Raw genomic sequence first — 13,458 nt, 5'->3', positions numbered from 1 at the left:
CTCCAAGCCGGGCCTCGAACTCATGACCTCCTGGTCAGAGTGATTCATTGCAGTGATTGATTGCAGCTGCTCTCCAGCCTGTGCCACAGCCCGATATGACAGATATGTCAACTTATTATGACTGTATGAATTTCATTGGGTTTTCTTAGGTAAGGAATACTCAGGGGTGATTTTGCCAGCTTTTTCTTCTACAATATAACCTGCAGCACCTGGTAGTGAATTATAGTTTAATAATATTTGAACTTTTGTGTGATGTGAATTGTTACTGTATTTGTAAGCTATTCTGAGTAGCAAACTGGGGAAAGGGCAGGATGTGAAATAGCTTATTTATGTATTTATTTTCTGCATAGCTTGGGCATGTTTTTGCTCTTTGTTTATCCATTCACGAGACATCTTCATCCATTCTTGAGACATTACAATAGTGATATGATTTTTAAAGAGGGAAAAGATCAAGATGAGACTACATGATAGAGTCAGAATATCCACTATTTTATTTTAGTTTATCCTTATAATAAATCTGTATCGTTCTTTAAAAATATTAAATGGGATCTAGACATCTTGTCTTACCAGTTCTCCTGTTGCAGAGATCTTGCATGTTCTTATCAATCAAAATGTGAACTATAAAAGATATGTTCTATAATCCTATTCAGGCCTTACATCATTGTTTTTGGACTTGCATCTGTGGATATTAGAACTATGCAGTTATATAGAGTTTGTATTCTATAGTTATATAGAGTTTATATTCTGCAAAGGGCGGCAGCTATGTCATTATGTAGAAGAGCTGTCTAAGTGCCCAATGTGTGTCAGTGTCACTGTGCTCCTGTGTGCATTGTACATTGGTGTGCAGTGTAAGTCACTGCACAGTGGGAACTGTTCCACATTGTACTCCAGTCTGCAGTGTACAGTGCTGTGCATTGTGCAGTAATGGTCACAATTAATTAATGTGCATCACATGCTGGCTGGTCAAGAAACCACCTGCGTTGTACACTTGCTGTACCACACTACTGTATATGGTGTTGCTCTGTGTTGTAAAACAACAGCCAACAGTTGACCATGTCTTGTGGCTGCAGTGGGTTAAACCGCTGAGCTGCTGAAATTGCTGACCAAAAAGTTGGCAGTTTAAATCCGGGGAGCTCCCGCTGTTAGCCCCAGCTTCTGTCAACCTAGCAGATCGAAAACATCTAACTGTGGGTAGATCTATAGGTACCACTACGGTGGGGAGATAACGGCGCTCCATGCAATCATGCCAGCCACATGACCCAGGAGGTGTTTACAGACAACGCTGGCTCTTTCGCTTAGAAATGGAGAATGTTAGAAATGAAAATGTGTGTTGGATTGCGTTAATGGCCAAAAAACACGTGTTAAAAAGGTGCACTTAAAATACAATTTTGCCCAAAAATGTGCATATTCGCATGTGTAGTGGCAAGTAAATTTTGGATCCAAGACTTGTGAGCATCAGAACCAAAACCCAGCCATACTGTAAGGCAGAATGAGGGAGAACAATGAGTGGTAGAATCCGATTGTAATGAACAGGCAACATTTTTTGTGAAGGTCTATTTAATGTTTTTAATGCTAAGGATTGATGGAAGTGTTTGTTGGTAGGGTTTTCTGCCTGCAGTGCTGAAATTTCAACTGGTTTTGGATTCTGTGCACCTTGAATTGGATGGGTGGGGGACCCTATTTGAGCAGGGCCTGGAAAACAAGGCATCACTGCCTGAGTCTAGAAACAACCTTCAAAAGGGAAAAGATTTTGTGGTTTGTATCAGGAATGTAGCAGGGGGTAGAGAGACACATCAAAATGACCTTAATGCTCCTCCACTGAAAATTTAACATTGCAGTGAACATTTAGGAAGACAATGTAGGCATTTTAAAAAGGGGGCAGACGGGCTTACCAAGGGAATGCGGAGATAGCAAATATGAGACTTTTAGATGTGCATGATTTTCAGTATCTTTCTGCAATGCTAAAAATGTGAGAGCGGAAAGAAAATTTCATTTGGGGAACAAAATTCTTATTTTGAGGCTCATTTAGCTTCCCATCTAGCATAATTATATCCTTGGATTGTACATATCAATGTTCAGAAACCAACCAAATTACTAGCCTATCCCAGGAATAAGTGGATTTAAAATGAAATAGAAAGAGGCTGTTTGTGAGCAGCTATTTTAACTTTCATCAATACCTGTATCTTCCTACTTTTCCTCTCTTAGGTGAATACACAATAATGAGAGCACACTTCCACCTGAAGAGAAAGATTGGTTATTTTGTCATCCAAACTTATCTTCCATGCATTATGACTGTGATCTTATCCCAGGTATCATTTTGGTTAAACAGAGAATCTGTTCCTGCCAGAACAGTCTTTGGTAAGTTATTTCACTACTTTCTTTCTCCTTTTTAATATACTTTTTTCTAAGCATTTCCAAATGCCATGTTTCCTTCATGACATTAAAAAGGCTAACCCTGCCATTCAGCAAGATGCTTCAGGTAGCAAATGCTGGTCATTGGGGAGTATCATTAAGGCTGTGGAGGGCTGTGTGCATCCGTTGCAGTTATCATGTGCTGGTCTTGCTTAACCTTCAAGATCAAATAGGATCTGGTAGCTTTAGGGTATTTTGTTTCATTACTAAATGGCCAATATACTTCAGTCACTTTCTGACTCAGTAGATTTATCAGTGAGGCCAAACTTTATATGAGTGAATTTCAGCTATACTGGGTGACCTCTGCCTGCCCCATGAAGGGGCTTCTTGGTATGTAGGTTTTTCCCCTTTCCTTGATGTAATTAACAATAATCCAGATAATCTAGGTACTTGTAGGGTCACCATACATTAAACTCAACTTGACAGCAAATGACGACAGCAGAGCTATGACCCAGTAGAGGCAATTTTTGTCAGTTGGACTAGGAAAGGTGATTAAATCTACCCAGACCCATCTACCCATACTGGCCCTGTGTGTGTGTACATGCCTTCTAGTTACATACCCTGTTTCCCCTAAAATATGACATCCCCAGAAAATAAAACCTAGTAGAGGTTTTGCTGAACTGCTAAATATAAGGCCTCCCCGAAAGTAAAACCTAGAAAAGTTTTTGTTTGGAAGCATGCCCATCGAACAGAACACCAGAGCATGCAGGATCGGTCAATGCACGTACCATAGAGTGTTGTACATGGAAATAATGATAGTAACAAGAAATTCTTGATAGGATTCACAGTTATGCTGCTTTGTGATAACAACTACTGTACAGTATATAATAAATGTTCAATTTTTTTGTTCAAGAATAAATGTGAATTCTTCTTCATGGAAAAATAAGACAGCCCCTGAAAATAAGACCTAGCACATCTTTGGGAGCAAAAATTAATATAAGACACTGTCTTATATTCGGGGAAACACGGTAGCAACCCTGTGAATTTTCTAAGGCAAGGAATAATCAGAAGTGGTTTGGTCAGTTTAGCCTACAGCATCTGGTATTTGGGGATAGTTTTCTACCCAAATACTACTCAGTATTGACCTGTTTAGCTTCCAAGATCAGATGAGATTTGATGTCTTTAAGATATTTAGGTCCCCTGTACCATTTTTGAATCTGCTGACTTTCTTAGCCCTCCACAGCAGAACTCAATGTTATTAAGAGCAGGAGAACAAATCCCCTCTTTCACTTTTGCAGATAAAACTGGATTGTTGTTGCTTTAAATCAGCAGAAGTACATATTTCAGTCTAGACTTTATATTTCTATGTTCTAACTTCCAGTTTTTTCTTTGTGTAGGATGTATTAATGTATACCTTATTGTAAGCTTCCAACACTGTGCATCAAATGATTTCCAAAGAAATGCCACGGGGCTATCAAACTGCATTATATGCCATGTTTCCCTGAAAATAAGTCTTACCCATAAAATAAGCCATAGCAGGATTTCTAAGCATACTCCAAAAATAAGACATAGTGATAAGTGTGGCTATTCAGCATACCGGCATGGAGTACTAAAGAAGACAGCCACCCTTTCCCTCTGCTACGGCCATGGCTGATTTATCAGCTCACGCCAGCATGCCCCCCTCCCTGCCCAAGCAAGGGAAGGGCATGCGGCACTCCAAAGTCTCCCAAACGAAGGGAGCAGGAACAGTGGCAATCCCTGGTAAGAGGAAGCACTGGAAGAAGGCAAAGGGTTCCAGAGCGCTACTCGCTGGGCCACCTCTCTCACTGTTGCAGAGCTTGGGCGCCACAGCGTTCACTCCCTCGCAGGAGCAGCAACCCCTTCCAAATGAAGGGAGATATTTGGCCATCATGCCATCTGAGCACTTGAGTATAAGGCAATGTCTTATTTTTGGGGAAACATGGTAGTAGTTTAGGTGGGGCCAAAGAGGAAGTGTTGTCAGCCTAAAGATCAGTTGCGAAACATGCAGCTTTTATAAGTAAATCTTCGTCTTGTAAATTTTCTTTTCTTCTTTTTAAAGGTGTCACTACAGTCCTTACCATGACTACTTTAAGCATCAGTGCTCGAAATTCACTACCAAAGGTGGCCTATGCTACTGCAATGGACTGGTTCATAGCTGTGTGCTATGCATTTGTATTTTCTGCACTGATTGAATTTGCCACTGTCAACTATTTTACAAAAAGAAGTTGGGCCTGGGATGGCAAAAAGGCATTGGAGGCTGCAAAAAAGAAGGTGGCTATTATTCATATGTTTTTAAAGAGCTAGAATATTAACTTGTTTTGCAGTTTGTTGGCTCAGTGAAAAGTCATGATCTGCTGGAGAGTTTTCTGTACAAATCTGCTTGAAATAAGATGCCTGTGATCTTGCCATGTATTCAAGCACTGGATTGTGGGTTTCCGTGATGAACCTGCATACAATCGTTAGTCTCACCTAGAATAAATCCATTGATTTGATGGGAACTTGACAAATAAACTCTTATGTAAATTTTATTAATTCAGTGGGTCATTGGGCAAACAAGTAGATTAAGTTTGTCATGTATACTTTTTGAATATTTAAAAAAAGTTCTTTTATTCCATTTCCAGTGAGACAGAGTATATCACAGGCACTTTACAGAGAAAGAAAGTAAACACACAGAGACTATATAGCTACATTGGCTACAGAAACAAAGAAGATATTCCATACCTCACAACCTCTGAGGATGCCTGCCATAGATGTGGGCGAAACGTCAGGAGAGAATACTTCTGGAACATGGCCACACAGCCCGAAAGACATATAATAACCCAAAGAGGATATTACTTTTACTCAGAGTTCACGCACATATAAACATTCACTACACATGCATACATTACCTGATTTCCCTGCAAATCTGCCATTCTGCTGAATACACTGTCTTTCTCACTCCCCTGAGAAAGAGGGTGAACAGACTCTGCTGTCTGCCACACTTTTGGATAGTAAAAAGGTCTCTTATCTAGCAATTTTCTGCTGTTCCAAAAATTGTAAATGACTGATAGATTGTTTTGCAGCTAAAACATTCTGACTCCATCAGTTCTGGGCAGATGTTGGCTTTTCCTCCTTAACTGATGTTGGTTGTCTTTCTTCACGCAAGGAACCATTGTATTGACTTAACATAAAGAAAAATTGTCTTTGACTATGTAAACATGTTGTTTCAACCACAATTCAACAGTTAATCATTGTCTCTGGTCATGTTAGCAGTTTGGTAGTCCATGAATTTTTCACCTCCTTTTGCAGTTTTCCAGGCTTCATCCTCAGAAATTTTATCTTCAACCTTATATAAGCCCCAGTCATACTCTAACCATACAATTTCATTCAATCCACACATCATATTTATAACAAGTTCATTTATTAATTTAAATGAACTATTCTAGTGGCATCACTGAGACAATCAATGTGTGTTATACGACCTGAGATTGAGATTTTTGGTTTAACATTACTGTTTTTGCTAGAATCTGGTATCTATCAAAAGAGTTATTTTTTGATACTCCAGTTATCTTTATACCTTACAAAATATTTAGGGGGAAAATCTGGCTACTAATAATATTGGTTCCTTTTGCCGATGATGATGATACTAATTTAATTTCTTACCTGCCTCTCCTCATGGCGGGTCACAACACAGTCAAAACACACAAGCATTGCAAAAATTTTATAAACACACATATAAAAGATACACATTAAAATGTATTTCTAGAAAATACATATTTAAATACACAGGACAAAGATTAAAACACAGGACATGGGTTCAAAATTCATGTTTAAAATTGGGTAGTTAGGCCTGCCAGAAGAGATAGTTCTTTAGATGGGTTTAAATTCCGACAGCTAATTTGCTGTTGGAGCTCTTTTGGCAGTCTTGGGGCAACCGATGAAAAGATCTCTGGGTGATGGTCACCAGTCGGGATCTGGCAGGCTGGAGTAGATGCCCCCCAGATGACCTCAGTGTTTAGGCTAGATTGAATGGAAGAAAGCAATCCTATAGGTAACTTGGAACCAAATCATGTAGGTCTTAAAAGGTCAAAACCAACACCTTGTGCTTTGCCCAGAAACTAGCTGTGGGATATTTTTGATCTAGCAGCTAGGACAATGCAACCGCCTCACTCATTACCCGTTTCTGCCGTTCATTCCCATGATCCATCTGTGTAGTTTCCGAGCAGTCAGCAATTTTAACTAGTTTGTAAATTTTCAGTTCTACATGTTTTACTCATGATTTTTAAAAATTGCAGTATTTTAATTCCTTTTCTCTGTTCAGCGCTGTTAAAATGCTGATCCATATTTTAGCAATTGTTCTGAAAAATGGCACATCAGAAGTATCCAGTTGCAGATACTGAATCTGATGGATGTGGGTTTATTAATCTGATCTGTGTTTTTACCTGGATTTTAAAGAATCTCTACAAGATGCTGATTTTGGTTTTGCAGTCTGGCTACAAAGAAGCCACTGAAGAAAATACATAAGCTTTTAAAATTTGAATTGTTCAACTCGTTTATACATTTTTGAGTTGAGGATTAGGTTGACCAAGGTTTGTAGCAATTTGCATGCTAATCTGGGTTCCAGTGTCATTCAAACCTAACATTATCTGGGATTTCGGCTTTTCTGATTGTTACTAATTATTTACATAATGCCATTGTGTCATATTACAGTCCACAGAGGTGTAAAAACTAAGGGTGGGCCCATTTCCCAATATTAAATGGTCTAAAAATTATTCACAAGATGAATAAAGGAGATCGGCACATTCAGCTAAGAAGAGATGAATGTGAGGAAATAGGGAAGCATGTTCCTATTTTTATTTCTGGGTTGCAACTAAGGACTAGGTCAAAGCACAGGAGCCTGTGTTAGGGCTAAAAGGAGGAGCAAATACACCACATATGTGTCCCGGGGGAAGTTCAAGGCCATCTCCTCTCCCTGGTTATTTTTCAGAGAGTTTGAAAACACTCTGGATGACAAGTTTTAGAACTCACCAACCAGCAAATCTACTTTTTAAATATTTTAGTTGGAATCACCATTTTACTAAAATAATGGATAGCATGTCTGATTTTTGCAATTTTTTAATTGCCAAATTGTATTGATAATTATCAAGGCAATACAAAAATGTAAGGGAGATGAGGATTTCTGTGACTCTACACTAATCTTTTTTTCCTGTTTATCTCTCCCCTTTCCCTGTGGGTTTCCATTCTCTTACAGAAAAAAGAACGTGAACTTATGGCCAGAAAAGCCATGAACACATATACCGTTGGAAGGATGACCCCCACATTAAACATGCCAAAAGACTCTTCCCCTTCAATTATCTCCAACATTTCTTCAGTTCCAGTAAAACCAGTTGAAAAATCAATTGAAAGCAAAAAGACGTATAACAGCATCAGTAAGATCGATAAGATGTCTCGAATAGTTTTCCCAGTCTTATTTGGAACTTTTAACTTAGTCTATTGGGCCACATATTTGAACAGGGAACCTGTTATAAAAGGTGCTGCTTCTTCAAAATAAATGGAAGGACTTCCAGGTCAAGTTTTAGCCATACTTGCAAAAACACACGCTACCAAGGAGAATCTGAAGTTCCAAATGACTTTCTACCTTTGGGCAATTTTCTTCAGGAAGTTTTTGCATGTTTAACAATATGTACAAAATTATTCTTGCCTTGATTTGTTTCTACATGTAACCTCAGAGAAGTTTCTGACAATTACATTAACAGCAGCAGACACAAATCTTTCTAGGACAACAGAAGACATGGGACATGGCTTCTACGCTGCTGCAGAGTGTCTTGCATTGATAGTTTACAAATGAAATAGGATATATTTTTAAACTGTTTGAGCCTATTGCATACCTGCAGGGTTTTTTAAAATATACTTTGAATGTACAGTTGTTCAAATAGGTGGAGAATTATGGACTCTGCAGCTGCAGAAGCATTTATATACTTTCAGTGTTTGTCAGCACAGAAGCTTTCTGACTAGGAATCCCAGCATTTCAGGCCCAGAATTTGCACATGCAAGGGGATGCACAACACCTCTCACTAGCAGGAGTAGTGGCAGATTGCACAGATATACACTTCCCCTGTCATCATTTGGATGTGTAAAACAGTCGTCACAGACCAGATGTCACAGCTACAGATACCGTTTTGCCTCATATCACCTCATTATGCTGTACTTTTTCAGTGAATCCAGTCAACAGTGAAATCTCTGAAAATTGTGCTTGGGTTTTCACTTCCCATCTATAATAAGTAGGTGTGTTAGCCTTGCTACGTGTCTAGCTGTGAGTGTTACTAAATATTACCAATTCCTGTTACAAACTAAAGATGGGCCTACTGATCACTGAAGTGACAATAATAGACAGACATCCTCACTCTAATAGCCAAACCTGCTGTGAATGGAATGAATATTGATATACATGTATGAACACACACATCCACTTCTCCACCATCTTGCATTCACTGTTCATTTTTAAGAGTGTGTGTTTGTCACTATCATGACTATTCCAACAGCAGCACCAAAGCACACCATTCACAGAGTTCTCTTATGGCACATACCAGTACACTTTCTAAAAGCCAATCTGGCCTTCAGCCCCTCAGAACCTGTTCAGCATTGATGCTTAACATTGTTATAGACATCATGATTAGCAGATGGTAAGTGGCAGGAGGGACAACATCTTGAGTCAATAGGGCTGCAGATAAGGAAAGGTTTGCGCTAGCACATATGGCAGTGAATTCAGCTATGGAGACAGTGTCAACAGGAGCATGTGGGAGAGGCAAAACTGTCCACATGCCCCAGGTTGTACACTACATTACATGATTTTATTGAATAGTGCAGATTCTTGTTGAACACATTTTTGATTTCTTCATGGGGTGGCCTTAAACAAGTTTTAGAGGTCTAGATCAAGTAACAAACATCCAAATTCCATATCCTTGGAGGTACTGCATATGTCTTGACATTTAAAGTATCTTAGGAGCGGACCGCTATGGACTCCTGAATGTTTTTGGGTAGCATCTCTAACACTCCCTCACTGTGTCTAGGAATAATGTGAGTTGCAGGTCAAAAGTATCTGAAGGGCTGCAGTTATCCACCTCTGATCTATTTGTCAGAGTCAAGTCACACTGAAAATCTAATCACCACCACCTAGTCACAAAGGCTCATATATCTTCAGAGTTTAGATCTTAAAATCAGTGACAAGTGACAACCTTAATGCATTCTTGTGTTCAGTGTAAGAAAGGAAGACCATGATCCCTGTTCTTGAAAATGATGCCTCATCTGGAATGTGGCACCCAAAGCAAGCTTCTCACAGTTTCCATGGTAAGTCCTGGCCTGACAGGACTTACCATTTTGTATTTCCTTCACTTCATCTGCCTCTAAGAGTCTCCTTTTCTTTTTGTTCCTGTAATATGCTGCACAACTCTTCTATAGCACCCCTCTCAAAGGCCATCCCAACCTCTGTCAAGAAATTCCACATTCTTTAACAAGGGCAGACAATGCCCACAACAGATTTGTCAATTTAGTTAGCTAGCTGGTTAGCTGATGTTACTACATTTGACTTTTGATTATAGTACTAGCAGACTATCACAAAATATTCCCTTTGTTATTAATTTTTGCTATTTATCCATTCTTTCCTCTGCTATCTAAATACTAATAAACATTCACCAAAACACACAACATCCAACAATTAACATGTGAAATCAATATAAAACTGCCTACCAGTTTTATAGCAACAAGATGGTACTAACATCTCAACCGTATTATGGTCCCATAGTGCATAAGAATAGTTTCTGTGACATAAAAATCAGCAGCCCCAAACTACTATTCTCAAAGAGAGCGTTCCTGAATTTGGTGCTCTCCAGATGGGTTGATCTACAGCTGCCATCATCCTCAGCCAACATGGGCCATATTGGATGGGATTGTTAACAAAATCTATCTGGGGATCATTTTGGGAAGACTGCTTGGAGGTTTCCAAGGCCTGGATGAAAAAAAATAAGGTTTATGAATATACAAATGGGCTAAAAACTATTTATAACTATTGACTTCTGACATAAGCCTGTAAAAATCGTAAGATAGTAATTGCATTATACCCCTTTTCAATCCCGAGACTGGTTCTTCTTGGAGAAATCAAAGTCTCCTTGCTACACCAACTGGCCTCGTTCAGAATTAATCACCCTCTGTATACTAAGCAAAGCCATTGCCTCTTTTCCTACCCTCGTAGCAAGTTGAAAACAAAGGGTGTAGAGAAGAAAGATTTTGCCCTTGCAACTCCCAGTGGGCACAATTTACCAGAGGGGTCTTTACACTGAACTCCATCTTAACAACAAACGTGCAAGAGATAAGTAGTTATTTATCTCTGTTAATCCCCTTTCCATAGAATGTACAAAGGAGAATGTTCATTTCAGAGCTAGGGAAAGTTACTTTTTAGACTACATCTCCCATCCTTCCTATGGTAGAGGGTCTTTCATTACACAGACAATGCCATTGTCCCAGATTCTCAACCATTTCTAAATATTGGCATTGCAATATTCATGGAGCTGTTTTAATATGCACTTGCTGAGAATCTGGCTTTTGGATTACTTGACTAATAAGGCCACTACCTACGTATTCATTTGAAAGGGCAGGAATTTTGCCTTTCAGGGAAATAAATATTTACACCATTTAATGGAATCATCATTGCTCAAAAAATTGAGACATGTATTGCATGAAATTACCTTTGAAAATTAGAATAGAGCTACATATGCCCAATAAAACAGTGGCTGTTCAGTTATATTAAGGTGACAAACATTTTTAGATGAGGATAAATACCTTTTAAAACATGTTTTCCAAGAAATAAAAGGGTGAAACTAAACAGAGAAATTTTACTTTGTTGAAGCCAACTGTTTGCAATGACTTTTCCAGTATTTCCAGTCTTTTGGGAAATTCTATTCTTTGCTTTATTTAGTTGGTGATTAAGGCTGCAATTCTGTACACACTTAACTGAAAGCAAGTCTCATTGGGGCTTACTTTGTAGAGATGTATGGGATTACACTGTCAAGGTTGCAATCCTATGCACACTTATGGCCCTTTTGCACTACACAATTATAGCACTATGAATCTGCTACAAATATATGAACACTAGAGCTCTCTGGCAGAGAATTCTCCCTAAACTGCAAATCTCAAGATTTCATAGAATGAAATGATGGCAGTTAAAGTGGAATCACAGTGCTAAAATCATTTTAAGTGTGCAAAGGCTTGGGAGTGAATGCCACCAAACAAAATAGGATTTGCTTCCATGTAATCATGACTAGACCAGGCTGCATGTATTAAGTTAATTTTCAGCATTTTCCTGCATAGATTCATTGCTCTAGTAGCTTTTGTAATTTTATCTTAATGTTTAAATTAAAGAATACATTTGATAGTCAGTTGCAAAGTGTCATCTTTTTCTCCCCCGAATGTATTGCTCATAGACAGTAATCCTGGAACAAAATGCTGTCATGTTCCTGGTCAGCAGAAGCCATTTCATTTCTCCCTCCCTCCCAGTTTTCTATCTTTCCCACACAACATCATTCAGCTCTGTGTGACTACTGAATTTGTCCAACTTGGGCAGTTTGCAAAGAATTTCTTCCATTACAGGTTTTTATTTTCCCTGAAAATTCTTGGACTTCTGGAATCTTTGGTGTTTAATGAACCGGCTGATGCATCCCTCTTGTGGTGAACAGTGATATCTTCACTTACATAAGCAACGGCACTTGTTTCTGAACATCTGAAATAAGAGAATGAATGTTTTGATTTAAAAAGCACACACACACACACACACACACACACACAAATGGACCTAATTCCAATTGTCACTTTCAGCTAGAGTAGACCCATTGATTAATGGCAAGTCAACATATACGTAAGTATTGCTTTGATAGATAGGATTGGCATCTCTTACACTGACTAGTGAAATTATTATTGCTGTGATTAAGAATCAGCATGAAAAGGAGACTTGTAATTTTATACCTTTAAGTTGACCCTGATTTATGGCAATCCTGTGGTATGGTTTTCTTGGCAATATTTATTAAGAGCAGGTTTGCTATTAATTCTTAGGCTGAAAAGTATAATTTGTCCAAGTTGGTTTCCAGAGTCAGTTCAGGATTGGAATCTTTGTCTTCTAGAGTACAGTAGAGTCTCACTTATCCAACATTCTGGATTATCCAACACATTTTTGTAATAATAATAGTAATAATAATAATAAAACTTTATTTATACCCCGCCACCATCTCCCCAATGGGGACTCGGGGCGGCTAACATGGGGCCATGCCCAGAGCAATACAACATAATAAAATATAAAAACAACATATCATAGCACCATTTAAAATACAATAAATAATAATAAACAGAACATCAAGAAATCAAAAAAACAATAAAGCAAGGGCAGGCCGCGTGAACACAGAGATAAAACCCGGAGTGAGAGGGACAGAGGAGTACTCCACTATGGGCAGGGACATTTGGAAGGGGTAATCTAGAGGATAGATGTTCGGAGGGGAGTAATACGGAGATCTATAACAGAAATTACTCACCGAAAGCACAGCGGAAGAGCCATGTTTTCAATTCTTTCCTAAAAGCTAACAGAGTGGGAGCTTGCCTAATTTCAGTAGGTAGTGAGTTCCACAGTCGGGGGGCCACAGCAGAAAAGGCCCTCTCCCTTGTACTTACAAGGCGGGCCTGGGATATAGGCAATGGTGATAACAGGGCCTCCCCGGATGATCGCAAAGAACGGGCAGGTTTATGGAAGGAGATATGGTCACGGAGGTAGGTGGGTCCCAAACCGTTCAGGGCTTTATAGATGATGGTCTGCACCTTGAATTGGGACCGGAAGATGAACGGCAGCCAGTGGAGCTCCTTAAACAAGGGAGTGGATCTCTCCCTGTAATTTGCCCCTGTTATTAATCTGGCAGCCGAGCGTTGGACCAATTGTAATTTCCGGGCCGTCTTCAAGGGAAGCCCCACATAGAGTGCATTACAGTAGTCCAGTCTAGAGGTAACTAAGGCATGGACCACCGTGGTCAAGTCAGACTTCACGAGGTATGGTCGCAGTTGGCGCACAAGTTT

The 13,458-nt window shown here is 39.2% G+C and overlaps 1 protein-coding gene across 2 annotated transcripts in view; it reads left to right on the top strand.

Moving 5' to 3' along the window:
- gabra5 (gamma-aminobutyric acid type A receptor subunit alpha5) overlaps positions 1-11,783 on the top strand; it is a 98,994-nt gene extending 87,211 nt beyond the window's left edge. For both annotated transcript variants that reach the window (XM_008107101.2, XM_003218770.4), the window contains exons 8-10: positions 2,206-2,358; positions 4,433-4,644; positions 7,604-11,783. In XM_008107101.2, coding sequence (XP_008105308.1) covers positions 2,206-2,358; positions 4,433-4,644; positions 7,604-7,903 — 665 coding nt within the window. In that variant the 3' untranslated portion in view covers positions 7,904-11,783. The remainder of the gene's footprint in view (positions 1-2,205; positions 2,359-4,432; positions 4,645-7,603) is intronic.
- The last annotated feature ends 1,675 nt before the right edge of the window (positions 11,784-13,458 follow it).

This window comes from Anolis carolinensis, chromosome 3 (assembly GCF_035594765.1).
Source record: "Anolis carolinensis isolate JA03-04 chromosome 3, rAnoCar3.1.pri, whole genome shotgun sequence".
Lineage (NCBI taxonomy): Eukaryota > Metazoa > Chordata > Lepidosauria > Squamata > Dactyloidae > Anolis > Anolis carolinensis.
Note: the sequence above shows the minus strand (reverse complement) of the source record. Positions and strands in the feature narration are given on the sequence as shown.